This window comes from Anopheles marshallii, chromosome X, assembly GCF_943734725.1.
Source record: "Anopheles marshallii chromosome X, idAnoMarsDA_429_01, whole genome shotgun sequence".
In the NCBI taxonomy this organism is placed as follows: domain Eukaryota; kingdom Metazoa; phylum Arthropoda; class Insecta; order Diptera; family Culicidae; genus Anopheles; species Anopheles marshallii.
The window spans coordinates 3,242,491-3,259,893 of NC_071325.1; the positions used below are offsets into that span (position 1 = coordinate 3,242,491).

A 17,403-nucleotide genomic window follows, 5' to 3' on the forward strand; every position below is an offset into this window, starting at 1 on the left:
AATTGGATTTACTTGTCGTCAGCTTTCAGCAACGATGCTAATGCGCTCGTCCGCGTTAAGACGTAGCCGAAAACCAAAACCGTCGCAAAGACTAAGACAAAAGGACGTGCATCAATCCTGCACTGCGGCTCGCCGTTTCTTTTTCACCGTGCCCGTCCGTCGTTTTGGAGTCGTCCAATTCCCCCGTTTGTTGTGGACTTAATTTGCTTAGACAGCACGGCCACACCGTGCGTCCAAATCCGGACAGGCTGTAATCGGTTGTCATCGTGTTGGGCTTTGCCCCAGAAGCCGCCTTCAGACGCGGATTGTGCAATCAGTGTCGTAACGAGAATAATACCGCACCAGCTAATACGCACGTGCGTGCACATCCGGAGGGTCGCCGCGGTCGTGTCGTACCCATTGCCGTGTTTCGACAGGTCGTTAAGGGGAGAGAAGCTTTTCAAAAATCAATACCCTGCGTGCACGGTCTACCAGGCGACAATGAGTGGTTCCGATGGTACGGGATCTGAGAAATGTTATTGATCTTTGACAGGTAGTGCTTGCCGGAGGGTATCTGTTACATCATCGTCAACGTACCGTCCGCCATGTATCGGTACCACAGCAGCATGTCGGCAAGATCGCCCTCGTTAATTCGTCCACCAGCTCTGTGGCAAGATAAATGACCGACCGGTGCAGTGGATGGAGCAACTCCCGATCAAACGATTTGGGCTGCGCATGATCACGACTCGGCAGCACAGCTACCAACAGCATCGTTTCCTGTTCTTCAGCACTGTGCAAAGTATTGGAAAAATCGCTACAGCTGAGATTGTGAACGTGGACGTGCAGATAGGTTCACGCGCCGCAGCAAATAGCAGGAGGTTGTGCAAACATCTCTGTGTGTAGCAACAGTAAAACGAGGCGCGAGGTCAAGCTCCTCTTGAAACGAGCGCACAAACATCAACGCTATTGCAGAGCGAGTCTTCTGCTATCGGTGTTGGTGTGCGTACACCCGGGCAGTGCGCATGTGCTCTCTCTCTCTCTCGCTCTCTCCGCTTGTCGGAATGCGTACGTAACCGGGTGTGTGCATACGCTATCGATCGCCATATTTGGATGAGAGTCTCTGGCCGTGCGTATTTTTTACTTCGTAACCCGACTCGGCCAGAGAGCACGGTAGCTGAGCGTGTACGGAGAGCGTGAGAGAGAACGCGCATCGAATCTTCAGATCGATGAGATGGCCAACGCGGCGCTGCGACTACTCGTTGTCGGATGGTCGAGCCAACTCCATGTGCTCCCGGAGTACAACCGCACCAATCAACCACACCCAATCAAATGATTTCTCCAGCCTCGGAGCTACCACAGCGACAGACCGCAGCATCTCCACTGTGAGGTGAAACAAAGGGGGTATTGACACTGCTGAAACTCGTTCTATACTATGCAATTGCATCTAATTTCTGCACCGAGCGCTGCTAGCGCCTCGAGAACAATCTCCACTTTATGATTGCGTGTGTGTATTTGTGTGTGCATTTATGTATGCGTGTGCGGTTGTGCTATAAATGTGTTTAGATTTTCTTCTATAATGGCCATGGCGAATGAAGCTGCCCAGCTCAAAGTCTCTATAAAAACAATAAACAACAACAACCATGGTTAGTTAGGTCACGGGGGGGTTTACAATAATCGATCTTCGATGCGCATTTCCAGCTACTTCTCGCTTCTTACCAACAGAGGCAAAAGACTTCCCGTTCGAAGGTTATCGCAAGTGAGAACGTGTTCATGTTGCTCCCCTTATTCGGCCCATCACCACCACCACCAACGAGTGCGTGTGCGTACAGTTTCCGTTGTTTTCCATCGCTTTCGTCTGACGCACACGCAGCGCAACGTCCGCCGTGGCCGCGTATCCCAGCATCTTCGCCCATCAGCTCCCCATCAGCTTTTGGGGTGGAATTTTCCCGCTTTTCACGTACGCACTGCACAGCGTGGTGCCGCTCCCGCCACAGATGCTGCTGGTGCTCCTGCACGCCTGATAACCGTTCGACGAGTCGATGGCTTTGGCTGATCGGTTATCGGTATCGATTGCTTTCCAATATCGATTGACTTCCACGCCACGCCGCAGAAGAAAAAAGAATGGCCAATCAATCGGCGTAACACAGCAACGGCAACCCCCGGCCGTCCCGATGGGACCCGATCGAGACGCAGCAACCCCGGTGCAGAAAGCGCACGCCATTTCTGGCTAGCCCGGGTTCATCGGCTACGGGAGCGAACAAGTCGTTCATCGTTCATCGCGCACCGGGGTCGCATGTGACGTGGCAGGTGCCCGTGCACGAGCGCGTCGCTGCGTGCGACCAGCGCCGGGGCGCGAAAAAGGCGCGCAATTCGACTTTGGTTTTGGTGCAGGTCAAAATTTTGTTCCCCTGCCAGGGTAGCACGCGCCGGAGCAGGCAACAGCAACCGGCTGTGGATGTGATTTTCGCCTGGCACTGTGCTAAGCGAGAGGGAGCATGAGAGATGAATAGATTTCGGTGGGAACACAACTGGTTCGGGTCAGTGGTTGGCAAGCAACAAGCAGTGGGCTTGAAAAATGTTGCTTAAGTTGTGTTTAAATAATCTTTTCAATTATAAACATCAGAGGTAATTTATTAAGTAAAATATGTAGCAAACCTTAACTGTTTAACAAATAATCCTCCTCAACTCAACAATACTTTATTAAAAATATTATAATGGTGTTGGTTGATTAATCATTTCAACAACTTTACTTACAATATGTATAAAAGTTTGTCTTGATAAAAGGGAAAAAATAACATATTTGGCTTCTTATATTTAAACTACTAAACAACATTTATAACATTCGACCTAAACATTTTATGGGTGTTAAAGGAAAATTTAAATTTTATTCTTGTACATCGTTCAAGTTTTTGTCACGAAACAAGTGTGACAAACATTCTAAGCATCGCGTCACAAGCACTGTCGGTCGACGCATCTGCAACACTCTGCCAGTTGCCCCACTGATATGCAGCCGAACGATGACTAATGAACGCGGCCGAGGGTCGTACGTTTAGCGCGCATTACCATTGGCAGCGGTTCCTCCTGCGATTCCTGCGCTCTTCGTAGCGGTTGCGTCAAAGTAAACGAATCCATTGCGACGCGTTCCTCGCCTTCATAACGCGGGCGACTTGGGCGATTTTGCGTCGCATTAAGCAATTTCCCGAAAATATATTTTAATGCGCTTTGGATCTGAATCGCACTGACAGTCTGTTTGGGAGATAAGCAACGAAATTTATTAAACTAAAAAAAAATAATTTTTAATTTTTTATTTTTAGAAGCCCTTCTTGCGAGTTTGTTTCGATCTGTTTCGCGCATCTGCAGGGTGTTCCGTGTAAACATCTTGTTTTCTGAAGGTTCGCCGGTTCGGTGTTGACCGGACGCAATCCGCTGTCAGCGTTCGCCCGTACGGAACGGTGGGATGCCGTGCACATTACACGCTACCTCTTGAGATGCATGCGCTCTTGGCAGCAGATGCGTCTTAAAGGAACTTGTTCGTTGAATTGCGTTGTGCGGGATACAACCGCGATATATGGGTAGTGGGCACAAATCGTCGCTCTAAAGTGCTCGCAGCGCTGGAATAAAGAAATGGTATAAACGTATATAAACTTCACATGGCTAATGTAAATGGAGTTTATATCGGTGAAGTTTGTTCCCATTTGCAGAAATTCAACACTTGTTTGCCGTATAAAATATACAATCAATTTAAAAGATTGCATTTGAAAAATCACTTATTTTGTTATAAAACATGATTATTCGATATTTTATAAAATTTCTGATGAGTTACTCCTATCGCTTAATTGTCATTAAGCTCGAAGCATTGTTTAGTAAAAATGTGTTTTAATATATTTCTATTTTCTTGAACTACATGTAATGTACATTCCCTTCAGCCTGCTTTATCTTAAAAACTCAATGTAATAATGTATTATCCCTTTGCTACATTTCTTTATATTCCATGAACTTTTATGTGCATGATACAATACAATAAGCGCAATGTATTAATGTATTATCCCTTGGATACATTTCTTTATATTCCACGCACTTGTATGTGCATGATACAATACATTAGGATTTAATTTAAAAATTTATTGAAAAAAACCAGCATCTGATTGTCGACCACTGACAAAGGAGAGGAAACCACTTCCACGCAGGCTTGAGATGGATTCCAGGAGACAATTAACGCGAAGAAAAGCGTTAGAAATAGATACAGTCGGTAGAGCGAGACATCCAATCTGTCGCATTCCAATTTCGCTTTTTCGCTCGCAATCGATGCAAGACGCGTTTCGTTGCGCCGCACGCCGGCCGATGGAGGAAACAACCGGCGGTGTCGGTACGTTTGCCCACACGAGCACAAACGTTGACGAGGACGGTAGTGTGGAGACCGCTGTTAGATGGCCGTGACAAGGGCGGAAGCGTTGCGTGGCGACTGGGGCCGGGGTGCAATGGATAGTTGTGGCGCGTCTAGCTCCAACTAGCGCTGTGCTCCTCATAGTGGTGTGGAGTCGGTTTTCTAAGCAACATGGCTTAGAAAAACTATACCGAGTGCCATCGATCGCGCCCGGCAGCGGCTTAGTCAGTTGTGGAGAGTTTTGTGTGCGATGCTGTGGAGACAAGCGGTCTACTTTTGGCGTTAGCAACGGCGCAGGAGAGAGAGAGAGAGGAGAAGGGCGCGTATCGCTTTCTAATGCAAACTATATTTCTCCTCTGCCTGCAAGAGAAGGAAGCATCCTAAACGCGGCTACGCAGCAGCAGGCACTCAGCGAGAGAACAAGAGTTAGATGTAGCGCTAACGCACACCTCCTAACACTGCTGCATTCCTAGCCGTGTGAGCACATGGTCAGGTTTCTAATGCCATTGCCGAACGTGTGTGCTCTCAACCCTTTCTAGCGCCATCGCGCGGTCGAAGAGCACCGGATTGGTACTGTCGCGGTCTCGGGCCGGACACTTCGCAGGCGCCGCATGACAAGCGTGCGGTTGCGATCGTCGCGCTACGCCTGTCGCAAGCCCCGGGAAGGGGCAAACGAAATGTTTCGCTCGGTGTCGAACGCGAAACTTCCCCAGCAGGTTGCTGTGGCCGCACGGCTCACCCGACCAGGAGCGCAGCACCCGGTACGGTCCGGCTGCGGGTGCGTCCCACAGAAAGGGGAACTGTGTCTCCTTTTCTCCTGCGCCGGTGTATGGTTGTTTCGCTCGCGCGACACGACCAGCCGGATGCCGTCGCTGCTGTCCGAAACCCTTTGGCTGTGTGGGGCGACCGTCAAAGCTCCACCGCTGCACGGTACCGTCCGTCATGCGCTCCCGGTACGCGTGGACTCGTTGAAGATCATTTGGTGCCCATTAACGGGTCCCGTGAAGGTTGTTTGCGTCCGATTGCGTCACAGCACCACCCCGGACATTGTCGAGCGACATTCGACGTTTGCGGTTTGCGACAGCGAACGGTGTGATGCGCGTGATATGTTGGGGGCTCTTTCTTTCGGTCAAACTAATATGGCCACAACAAGCAGTTCGCACACATTGACATGTAGATAGCTGCGAGATTATCGGCCGCTGCTCGAACGACCTTGCGTCCAGCGGGCGTGTTGCAAATAGACGTCACCAACGGCTTGTAGCGCGCATTACCATTGGCAGCTGTTCCTCCTGCGACTCCTGCGCTCTTCGTAGCGGTTGCGTCAAAGTAAACGAATCCATTGCGACGCGTTCCTCGCCTTCATAACGCGGGCGACTTGGGCGATTTTGCGTCGCATTAAGCAATTTCTCGAAAATATATTTTAATGCGCAATGGGTCTGAATCGCACTGACAGTCTGTTGGGAGATATGCATCGAAATTTATTAAACAAAAAAAGTTTTAATTTTTAATGTTTAATTTTTAGAAGCCCTTCTTGCGAGTTTGTTTCGATCTGTTTCGCGCAACTGCAGGGTGTTCCGTGTAAACATCTTGTTCGCTGAAGGTTCGTTTCCTCCACCGGTGTTGACCGGACGCAATCCGCTGTCAGCGTTCGCCCGTACGAAGCGGTGGGATGCCGTGCACATTACACGCTACCTCTTGAGATGCATGCGCTCTTGGCAGCAGATGCGTCTTAAAGGAACTTGTTCGTTGAATTGCGTTGTGCGCGATACAGCCGCGAGTGGGCACAAATCGTCGCTTTAAAGTGGTTGCGACCGATGCTCGCAGCGCTGGAATAAAGAAATGGTATAAACGTATATAAACCTCGCATTGCGAATACACCTTTAAAACCTTCAAATAGACGTTCTCATGCAGAATGTCTCAAGATTGTCATAATAGCTAATATTTTCTAAATAGAAGTTGCGACCCCCCGATGCGACCTGTTTTCCAGACCAATCGGCGAACCGCGGTTGCATCGCGTCTTGTAAACGACGGATGTCGCGTCCGATGTACACAACTTTTGCGAAGGGTTTTCCCGCGTACACATCGGACACACCGACCGGTTGCCTCCCACCGACATGTGTGCCTGTCGAAAAAAAATAATTTACAGCTAGGCATCTAATTTTATATATTCCCGCACGGTGCGTGTCGTTTGCCGGTTTTTTTAAAACAGCCGTTTTACGCTGGAGACGCCCGATAAGCTGTGTGCCATTTTTATGGCAACATGTATGTGAAACAACCGGAAAAGTATTTTGACAGCACAAATGTTTACGTCTGTTGTATAAAAATATTGGTTCTTCCTTATAAGCTCAAACATAAGCCAATTTTATGCTCACGAGTGAGAAAATGTCCAGCGGTTTTGGCTGGTTTTAGATGCGGCCGAGCAAACGGCGAGTTTAAATCCCAACCCCATCCGATGCCCAAAAGACCGGTTGCGGGTGAATTGTGTGTGCGGCCCCGGGCGAGTGCTCCCATTTGCCCTGCGCTCCTGTTCGATGCTGAAACTTATTCGAGCGAACTCGGTACGGTTTTCATCTCCACGCAGCAAACTCGCGGACTGCGAACTCAAAACATTGCATTTGTTCCACGAAGTTCTACGACACGCGTTTGCCGTCCGTGCCCTGGGTGTGCTTTATGCCGCGCGGATGAACACACACAGCTATGCCGTGGGGAGGGAACGAGTTCGCTTCGCTCCTGGTTGGTGCACGGGGGAAAGAAAAAAACAGCCACGCGCGAAAAACGGCATTCGTCGGAGCGAGATAACCGGTACCGGTGCGGTGGGGAGTGTGCTGATGAAAAGCCTCCCCCCAAATCTGTTCGCCGGCTACGAATCGGCTCACTGTTTGCAATCTCCAAATGTCAAACGCGCTCAAGCTGTCACCGCAGCGGTCGATTTGCTGAGCAGAATTCAAAATGACCGTTGCTTGTTTTATAAGCGGAAACGTCGCACTGCTTGCGGATGTATTTTACTACACAAAGTATTGAAAATGCTTAATTTAAATTGTTGTTTTTGTTGTTTCTGCGTCATTTAAGCTAATTTACGACCACGTTTGTTATTATTTTGGAGTTTTTCTGGTATGTCAATAAAATTATTTTTTAAATTTCTTCAATATGTTTTAACAAAATTGAAAAATTGGCTATTTAGCATCATAGATGTTCTAGCTATACATGAATATTGTTGGTTTTGGTGTTAAAAAGCAAGTAGCATCAATTTTCGGGGAACAGGTTGAGTGAAATTAATTAACTTGTTTGAAATATTTAAATATTTCACGAGTATTTTTTTATTCAAAAAATAAATACCATGTAAAAACCATACACATGTCCTTGCATTTTTATACCGGAGCAGAAAGAAACACGGCACAAATTTTATAAACATTTTACCAAATTGGTTCAGCTGCCGGGAAACCGCAACAAAAAGAAGAAAAACATGAAAATGTGCACGGGTATGACAGGTCGAGCTGTCAACAGCGGGGCAAATCGGTACGTAAACATTACCATTTTGCCAACCCGAGAACCAGCGCAGGGAAGGAAGATGAAAAAAGGGTTTTAAAAGTTATTTTTACCCCTCTCCCCTTGTAAGTATGTGGTAAATGTGGGCTTTTCGTTATTGTACTGTGATGGCGATACATTGCTTGTTGATCTTTGTACGCACGCATAGTTACAGGAAGTAAATGTTTGCCACCTTTGTAGGTGTCACTACGCTCAGCCGACTACTGCCCCGTTCCGGTGTTTGGTGGTGTTTTTAGTTTTGTTTTGTTTTGGAACAAATCGTGCTAGAATGATCACAGAGCTAGTGATGAACCGGATCCGGCAACTACTGCTAGCAATCGTGGGTGTGTTGAAGCGGGCGATGTGTTGCTTCTCACGCCGCCGGAAACTGTCCGCTGGTGAGTGTGAGGTGCTGAGCACGGTCAGCGTCGATCGGTATCCGAATGCCGGCCGCCACGGTAAGAACGTGCCGGAGAAGGATTGGAACTCGTGGGACGATTCGCCCAAAACGGTCGAGGAGCACATAGAGCGGTACCGGGAAACGCTTGCCCAACCACCGTCGCCGACCGAACCGCAGCCCGAGATGGACTACTTTCAGGATATGGCGCCACAGATCTCATCGCAGCCGAAAATCTGCATCGCCACCGAAACCGAACCGAGCGATTTTAGCCGCTTGGTGGCGAAAATTGACATTCCCGTTGTGGTAAGTGCTTCCGGGTGCATGGGAGGTTCACTCAACCGGATGGGTTTTGTTTTGCTAAAGTCGCCTTTTCTTTCCTTCTCAAACACGCACACGACACAGAACGAATTAGAAGACTGGAACGAAGGTGATAGGAATGGGTGGGACGATGCGGATGAAACCACCACGAAACAGTTGATACGGGAAACGCGCAAAGAGTTGCGGGCCCAGCGGCACCAGAACCGTCACCAGCTCGAAACATCTTACGCATGATCGTGCGTCTAGGCGAGCGACTGCTATGCGACTGTACAGAAACGCAAAAGGGAAAACGTATATACCTTTCGGCAAACAAAACAATGGCAAACACCCTCCCTATAACACTTCTACACCTGCCTACTGCTGCCGGGATGCTGCAGGGAACGTATTTTCCGTTAATCGTATTTTTAGTCGGTTTGAGATGAACCTTTTTTTAAAATGTAAGCTAAAAAATCAAACAAGAAAAGCAAAAATGCTGTTCGCGATTGGCGAGAATAGTGTAACAGTAGTCAATCTCGCGTGCTCGTGCCAGAGTATTACTTCGCTACTAGATTTCGAAGGTGAGATCCGTCAGGAGATGCTTAAGAGATGTACAAGACCAAATAAATTGTTTTATTTGACGTCTTTCGGGAGTCTGCTTTCTCTCTGTGGTGAATGTGGTTGAAGTACTTACCTACATGTCCGGCGCTATGCGGTCTTGGCTAACTGCAGGAGTCCTCCAGCAGGCCTTCTTCTGGCAATATGATAGCCCTACCTTTTTAGCGGATGCATCAACGCCAATACTACATTTCAATTTGGACATACTACACCTCCTCTGACCATGTGGATGACCTTAAAGGGCTTTACGGACTGGGTCGTCTAGTGCCATTCTAATGACATCACCCACGGAGTCTTACCAGAGTCTAATGCGCTTTACTTTAGTGAGTCCATCGTAGCTCATCGTTGCAACGACTCCTCCATTGCCCTCCACACATGCGAGACCAAAAAACCTTCTGATCAATTTCATCTCGAATGAAGCCCTCTTTCGCCAATTTTGGACAAAGTCCTTATAACAGAGGCGTATGTGAGTATCGGAACCATATATGTTCTATATAGCCGTGGCAGGTGTTTTGAGTACAGAAGAATTCCTCGGACTGTAGAAAAAGTGGTGGTCAGCCGGTACCAAAGCGCAGGTTAACGAACGGTAAAGTCCTTAAGGGTATTGCTGCCTAGTTATACTCATCCAAATAGTGACTCCTCCTGTGTAGGCATTTAAGTCTACCTCCGCAAACACAATGGTTAGGAGTTCGCAAACAGGACTACTAATTGTAAATTTGAAATGTAATAATCAAAGCAAAATGGAAGACGAGGAAGAAGTAAAAGGCCATTCTGTTGTTGGTTTGTTTTTTTTTTGTTAAAATTATCCACTATTTTTTGCAATGTTTCATTAAAAATGTGTATCCAATACAATATATTACTCGTAATGTTCGTTAATTGAATCAGCAACCTACACGCACGCACACACCAGACACACGCATACCGGTAACGTGCCTCGCTGCGGACATGCGGATTCGTTTGTTTGTATCGCTTGCTGACGTACAACCCACACACACACACACACACACGCGCGCGCGCAATCACGCACACATGTTCTGATTGGTTTGGCGCGATTAATCCATTCATATCTGGTGCCATTATTTCACTGAGTAAACTGTGTCCATTCTTTAACGTACCTGATTAATGCCTATGCCTTTACGTTATCTCTCGCTGTTCGTGCGTGTGCATGTGTGTGGATGTGGGCTTGTGTTTATGTGTTTGTGTGCGTTGTTGGCAGGCCTGCAATTAGTGGATTAAGTGCGTGTTCTTCATTGTTTTTTGTTTGTCCTTTTTGGAATTTTTGGTTGTTGGAAGAGAGCCATTTTGGAGTTGCCATCTTGCATTGTTACGAAACTAGTTGCTGGAAGTACAGTAGTAGACAAATGGGTTGCGTTACCTTACCCCTCTCCCTCTGTTCTTTCTCCTCTTATCTCTCTTTCTCTCGCTCCCGCTACCTCTAGTTAACTTCCACACTGCTACTCACATTTCGGTTCAGAGAGCATTACGCGTTACAGCGTTACATCGGATTACCAGGCGCAAGTGCTCTCAGACCTCCCGCCTAACCATTGTACATTAGGACACCGTGTTAATGCGTTGCTGGTCGATTTTCAGCAATGAAAACGTTCCGAAAAAAACACCTTCTTTTCTGCTCTTTTTCTGAATACAAAACCGAGTAGAAACTCGCCAAAGTAGACGTAATCATTATTCGTGCTAGTGTGTCTCCTGCTTTGTTCTTCCTACCAGGCGCTAGAGAAGTGCTGTCCAATCTCAAGTTTAACTGATCAATTTTACGCATTTTTTACTGTTGAGTTAACTAGTACTAGCTATCGTTGTCGCTTCGCCTTCGCTTCGTTTGTTTTATTTCTTCTCCCGTTGTTTTATTTTTCTCTCTTCCATTTTCCTGTTGTTTGTTTGCTGTTTCTTTGTGTTTTGCTTCATATTAACCATTTCACTGTTCTCTTTTACCACCTTTTAAGTGTGTGTTTGTTTTGTTAATTACTTCTTATACGTTTTAACATAGTTTTACACACAGCTCACGTTCGCTCGTGTGTTTGCTTTATTATTATTTACTAAATTATTGTGAATTGTATATCACGGTTTTTCTTTGTTTTTCTTTTTGTTGCAATGTTATGGTATTTAGTGCGGATTTTGTTGTGTTTCTTTTTTTTTCTCTCTCTCTCTCTCTCTCTGTCTCTCAAATTTCGTTAACACATTGTTGCACCGATCAAAAAGTAGTACGATTTGTATGTTATGGTAATGATTTTCGATTTGTTTTGTGATGCTGTGCATGGCAATACCAAGGAAAGGAGGCGAAGGGGGTGTGGTAGTGGGGGGAGAGGACTTTCGGTTTTGTTTAGGTCATAGAAAACATTCATGTAGTATTACCCTAGGATGTGTTCCGCAGAACTGGTACTGTCTCACCTCTAATCTTACTTTCCCTCTGGTTAACTCTCTTCCATTCCACTATTTTGCGGTTACGACGTAATGCATTTGCTATTATAGTATGCCTATGTTATTATTATAATTTGCTGTTTCGTATAAGGGTTTTTTGGTTGATGTATACGTAATACGCGTATGAGTGTAAGTTTGCTTTGTGTGGCTGTGTTTGGTTGCGCGCGTGTGTTGTTTGCATGTTTTGCTTGCTGGTGTGTTTTCATTAAATCTATCTGTTGTGGGTCTTCAATTTCTTATTTGCTTTACGATAATGTTATGCTTTTGCTTTGTTTCGCACATAAACGTTAGTTTGAAAATGCTAGGGGATGTATAGACGATAATAAAATACTCTTTTTTTGCCTGGTTTTCGCACCTTTCCCTACCGATTTGGAAGGAGGAGTTGATGGAGCGGGAGGAGGGAGGAAATGGCTAGGGGTTGAGCAGGGACAAGATTTTGTTTTCGCGATACACACAGGGCAGTTAACTCACAAATTGTGTTTTCATTGTTGCTTTTGTTTCATTAGATACAATTGCTTATAGTTTAATAGTTCAACCGATAGGATAGTGTTTGTTCGTTTTCCCCGCTTTCATTTGCTAATTTGAACAACAGTGATAAATACACAACAAACAAAAAAAAGATGAAGTAGAAAACTCAGTAATCTCTTTGCTAATTATTAACATCGTAAACAAAGCTCGAGCTTATTTTCTGCTATGCCTTACGACATAACTGTTCGACGCACCTGACGCTGTATCGTCCCACGCGCCGGGAAACGACATACACACACACACATACACATACTAAATAGTCTTTTGCTTGTTTTGTTTAGTTTCTCTGTTGTTATTATTATCCAACTTATTTATTTTAATACGACGTTTTGCTTTTTTCTTCTACTTCTTTGTTTTGTAGAAATTGCAGTTGACTAGCATGTACTCGTTTGTTTTCCATGTTTTGGGTTTTTGCTTACTGTTCCGCCATCTTGTGGACGGGGAGTCGGTTTGATGCTAAACAAAAATCCACATGTATTGCCTTTTGGTATAGATTTGTCCTTATAACATCCTAGCTTCTCCCTCTCTCTCTCTCTCGTTCTGGTTTCCTTCCTCTATTTGCGCACCTTCACTGAATCTTTCCAACCTTTGATTAGTGATATAATATATTTTTATATATATAATTTTGGTTTTTGCTATTTGCTATATTCCCCATGCAACTTTCCGCCGTGGATCATACGTTAACGAATAATTAATATTGAGCTACTTAAAGATTATTCGATATAAAAAATTAACAGTCAACGACCCATTCTTATTTGGCAAATTGCTACCCACGCTCCCGTACGCACGATGGATCCATCTGCATTCACTTGCGCTGTTGTGCTATTTGGCGTTTTTGGCTAACTGGGCGCCATGTGTTTGCGCACCTGAACAATCGCGCTCTCCCTCTCTCTATCTCTTTCTTTAGTTAACTTCCAAACAGTTACCTACGTTACGTTGGGGTTCGGAGAGAAGCGTTACGTCGGGTTACCAAGCGCAAGTACCTCTCAGACCTGCTGCCTAACCATTGTACGATAGGACACCGTGTTAATGCGTGGGTAGTGTGCGTATCGTTTCCTACTAATACTTTGAAGGGTGTTTTAAGTCCTGCAGTAGATGTAACGCATCTGCTGCTTGTGGGGATTGTGTATGAGTACCGACCTCCGGGGTTTTCTTTTGTTGTTGTTATTCCGTTTTACTTGCTTATTGTTGTCCTTTTGTTGTTCTGCTGGGTTTCGTCGTGTTCCTAGCGTTCGAAAACCCCACGGATTGCTTCAATTCGACTGTAAGCAACGTTTAGGCAGAGGCGACAACGCCACGCTACTAGTTTTTTTTTATTGCAATAAAAAAACAAAACATAAACAACGATACGTATCTACCTATATTGAGGCCCATCGCTGGGCTCGCGGCTGTTGTGTTAGTAATTGTGTAGGCAACTATTTGACTGAACCTGAAGGAATGCGTTAGGGTTGTGGCAGTCCGCGTCGAAGTTTTTTGAAGATGCTTAGTGCGCGGGGATGCGACTCCTCCATGCAATGTGTGCCAAAATGCCGGGAGATTTATGTGTTGTTTTGCTTCTTATTTTGCGAGGAATGCTAATCGAGTGTGTTGTCAGGAACATTGAACACGTCCTCCATATGATGCTGGGTGTACAAAACCATACATACTTACTAACTTATCAGGCACTACACATCCGCTATGCGGGTGCGGACCTGCTAGCAGCGGTGTCCGATTGTGTCAGGTTGTACACCGTTGTACCCCGCATGTGTAGGCCCGGGGTTAGGGGTTACTCCTCCTTTTCGTGACACTGTGCTGGATGGTGCGCGTGTGCTTGTGTACCTGCCGCTGGCGGTTTACTTGCCACGGTAGATCTCGATGATCCGGTCCTGATCGACGTACTCGAAGATGTGCGGTGCATCCATCAGTATGCCAACCGTGCCAGCTGTGGTGACGATGAAGAAGATGTACAGCTGCAACCGATCGATCACCATCGCGACGTACTTCCAGTCCTCCCGTGTCTGGCGAGAGTATGTAGTAGACCCGGTTAGTTGCGAAGCTATACGTACGGGAAGAAACTAGAGAAGACTCACCTGTATGTAGAGATCTTCGTTGCGCAGATGCTCGGCAATGAACTCGACCGCCTCCGTTGCCTTGCTCGCCTCCGGTGAGAGCAGTATCGAGTCGGAGCTTTCGCTCTCCCGGCGGCAGCTGTCCGCACCGATGCCGAGATCGCCACTGTTGAGCTTCCGGTTCATCTTGCAGTTCGGATGGTGCAGATCGGACAGCTCCATCACCTCCATCTTCGACTGTTTCGCACCGAGCGCACTGATGTGCTTCGGTATCTCGGCCGGTGAACCGTACGAGGGATGGGTGTGGGGTTGCGGCGGCACACTCATACCCGGCATCTCCATCATCCAGCGGAGGCGCGTCTTGCGCGGACGCTTCATCAGCAGCATCGCGGGCAGATAGTGGAGAAAGACGGACCGTATCCACATCGGCATGCGGTGCGTGCGCGGCCCACGGAAGTTCCAGTTGATGATGATCACCGTCACCAGGATCGAGACCGTGTTCATGATGAAGGTGAACAGCAGATACTTGGCGATCAGTGGCAGCACCAGCGAGGTCGGTGGTAAAATCTTCGACACCAGCAACAGAAACACAACCAGTGACAGGAGAATACTGATGCCGAGCGTTACCTTCTCGCCGGCTTCCGCCGGTAGATAGAAGACGAGCACGCACAGGAACGAAATCAGCACCGTCGGCAGGATCAAGTTGACCGTGTAAAAGAGTGTCTTGCGCCGGATGATGATGTAGAACGTGATGTCCGTCTCCGTCGGGTTGCCCTCGTACACGTTGAGGTAGGCGGGCACTTCGATGATGTCCCACGTGCCCGACTTCCAGTAGTCGGACAGATCGACGAAGTTTTTGTTGTTGTACAGGGCGAGCGATACCTGATCCCCGTTGAACGTCCACGAGCCGAACTTCATGATGCAGGTTTGCTGATCGAACGGGAAGTAGGTGACGTCGATGGTGCACGAGCTTTGATAGATGGCGGGCGGTACCCACAGTACCTCACCGTTCGGGTAGATTAGTACGTTTGATTTGTAGCGCACCTCGTAGTTACCGTCGGCACTGTCGGAGGAACGGAGATGAGTGAAGAAAAGAACAAGGTGTTGGGGGTTAGTATTGCCTAAACAGATCCAGCTTCTTTCGAGGTTGATTCCATCCGGATGTACACAGGTGTCTTACGTGTACGCCCCTGCAAGTATGCAATGAATCGTAAACAATAAGCTTGCATACTTTCAGGAGCTTGGAACACTTGGCCACAGCCCAGCGGATTTGATGTGGTAGGAAAGGCATGAATCGGATTGTAAATCAACTCCTACTTATTGAACAGCACGATATCTGGTTTCCACACTTTGTCCGGAGGTAACCGGAGTACACCGATGCCACCGTAATCAGCTTCGTCCCACTGTAGCTGGTAGTCGCTCCACACCAACCGCAACCAGACGTTCGACTTCATAATTTGATTCTTCTCGTTCTGCGCACGGAAAGGATTGTTGGTTGAAGGTGGAGAAGGTTATTGTTGTGGCAGGATATTAGCAACATCAGTGTGAGATGGTGAGAAGGTAGAGGTACGTACCACGTTGATCAGTTGCACGAAAGCGAGCCCGAACCGTACATCCACCTTCTGTGTCATATTTTGTACCGGACGTATGAGCTTGTTGTAACCACGGAACAGGTCTCGCACCAACCGTTCCTCATCCTCCGAACATGAACCTGCGTGAATGTGTGCGTGAGGGTGGAGAATGAAACATTAGTAATCCGTTTGACAAACTTCTATTGGAGCAGCCCTTATACAACAAAGAGCGACATGGCACACGCACGGAGGTGGTGGTATCAAAGAAAGATGACTTCACTGACGTGTACGTCCAGTGCAAGTCATTGTTGTTTTGTATGTCAGGGTTTGGAGCACCTCACCAAGTACTTCCCACATACATTGGTGATGGGGGCTTCAACTACTTACCAGTTCCGAGGTACTGCTGCAGTGCCAACAGCACCGACAGGATCACCAACCGCGGACGCATCTCGGCGACCAACCAACCCTATACCCGTTTGTTCCGAATCCCGAGCACGCTACGTCACGAGGGCCAACGCCTCAGCACGCGGTCCGTCGCGCCCAGCCCAGCCGTCCTGCCGCACCACCAACCGGGACGCCTTTGTGTGTTGCGGGGGCAAAGGCAGGAAAGGCAGGCGCTCCACACCGCTGTGGGCACTGGTGTTTCGCACTGTGTGTTTTGCACTGCGTCGCGCGAATGGGGTTCTTCGCCAAACCAGGTCTGGTGGTGTTTGAGTGATGCTACGGTTGACGACGGCACGACGACACTATTATATCGCGACTTTACCGAGCGGCAGTATCGCCGTACCACATAACCGAACCGAAACCAGGTACGTACACTAGCACGCGGGGCCTGTGTGTGTGTGTGCGTTGAGAGAGAGAAAGGAGTACGCAACGGGGCGGGAGGGAGGGGAAGCCTAGTCAAAAGCCAACACACCCAAAAATAGGCAACAGAAAAAAAACAGAAACGCCTTCCTGACGCTGCTGGAAACGGTGGAGGGAAAGGCACCTAAGCCGTCGTGGTTTTGCACAGTTAGCTGGACATGGTAGGACAGGTGCAACCACACTCTGCCCGTGGTTGCACGACGCCAATCACACACACACGCGAAAGCGTTTCACCGTCACTCGATCGGGGGCACTCCTTTATCTGAGGTCGAATCCGTGACACTACGACACCTACGCCTCCGCAAACAGATAGGTACGCCTCACGACACTGACTTCACTGGCACTGCTAGCGGGTGGCTGTGGGTGTGTGCAGTTGTGTGGCTTTCTACTGCTACTGCCGCCCTGGGATTGTTGTGGTTTTTTCGCGGGGTACCAGAGTCCATGTAAGAAGTAGAACAAAACAGCATTAAACGGGGCAACTTTTGAGCAAAAGGCGTAACTGCGGCGGACATGATTTATCGATTTTCCTACCCAATTTCCCACTTTTTGTCCCTCTGCACACAATCTGTAGTAGTATGCGTGTGTGTGTGTGGTGAATGTAGGGTAAGGAGAGGGAAGACGTAGAGGGAGTGTGCACGTGAGAAGACGTGGAGTAGCAGGATATTGGGCTGTGCTACATGGTGAGCGAGAGAGCTGAGCAGCAGGCAGACGATGGTCTGAAGGAACAGGGCGGCCACCGGTAGAGGTGGGTTACGCGGAATG

The 17,403-nt window shown here is 47.6% G+C and overlaps 2 protein-coding genes across 2 annotated transcripts; one reads left to right on the top strand and one right to left on the bottom strand.

Annotated features, from left to right (window-relative positions):
- Nucleotides 1-8,177: 8,177 nt before the first annotated feature.
- On the top strand, nucleotides 8,178-8,840 carry LOC128712074 (receptor-binding cancer antigen expressed on SiSo cells). The gene is made up of 2 exons (XM_053806973.1): nucleotides 8,178-8,591; nucleotides 8,691-8,840. The coding sequence occupies exons 1-2, from the start codon at nucleotides 8,178-8,180 to the stop codon at nucleotides 8,838-8,840; spliced, it is 564 nt and encodes a 187-aa protein (XP_053662948.1).
- A 5,150-nt stretch (nucleotides 8,841-13,990) lies between these two features.
- LOC128719241 (acetylcholine receptor subunit beta-like 1) lies at nucleotides 13,991-16,225 on the bottom strand. The gene is made up of 5 exons (XM_053812867.1): nucleotides 16,165-16,225; nucleotides 15,781-15,917; nucleotides 15,524-15,678; nucleotides 14,228-15,269; nucleotides 13,991-14,155 (listed from the first exon to the last, which is right to left on the bottom strand). Exons 1-5 carry the CDS (start codon nucleotides 16,223-16,225, stop codon nucleotides 13,991-13,993), a joined length of 1,560 nt encoding a protein of 519 aa, XP_053668842.1.
- Nucleotides 16,226-17,403: the final 1,178 nt, after the last annotated feature.

Coding starts and splice junctions, on each gene's coding strand:
- LOC128712074 (XM_053806973.1), top strand. CDS start 8,178: ATGATCACAGAGCTAGTGATGAACCGGATCCGGCAACTACTGCTAGCA. Junction 8,592..8,690: donor AAATTGACATTCCCGTTGTG/GTAAGTGCTTCC, acceptor CACACGACACAG/AACGAATTAGAAGACTGGAA.
- LOC128719241 (XM_053812867.1), bottom strand. CDS start 16,225: ATGCGTCCGCGGTTGGTGATCCTGTCGGTGCTGTTGGCACTGCAGCAG. Junction 15,918..16,164: donor GCAGCAGTACCTCGGAACTG/GTAAGTAGTTGA, acceptor ACATTCACGCAG/GTTCATGTTCGGAGGATGAG. Junction 15,679..15,780: donor TCGTGCAACTGATCAACGTG/GTACGTACCTCT, acceptor TTCCGTGCGCAG/AACGAGAAGAATCAAATTAT.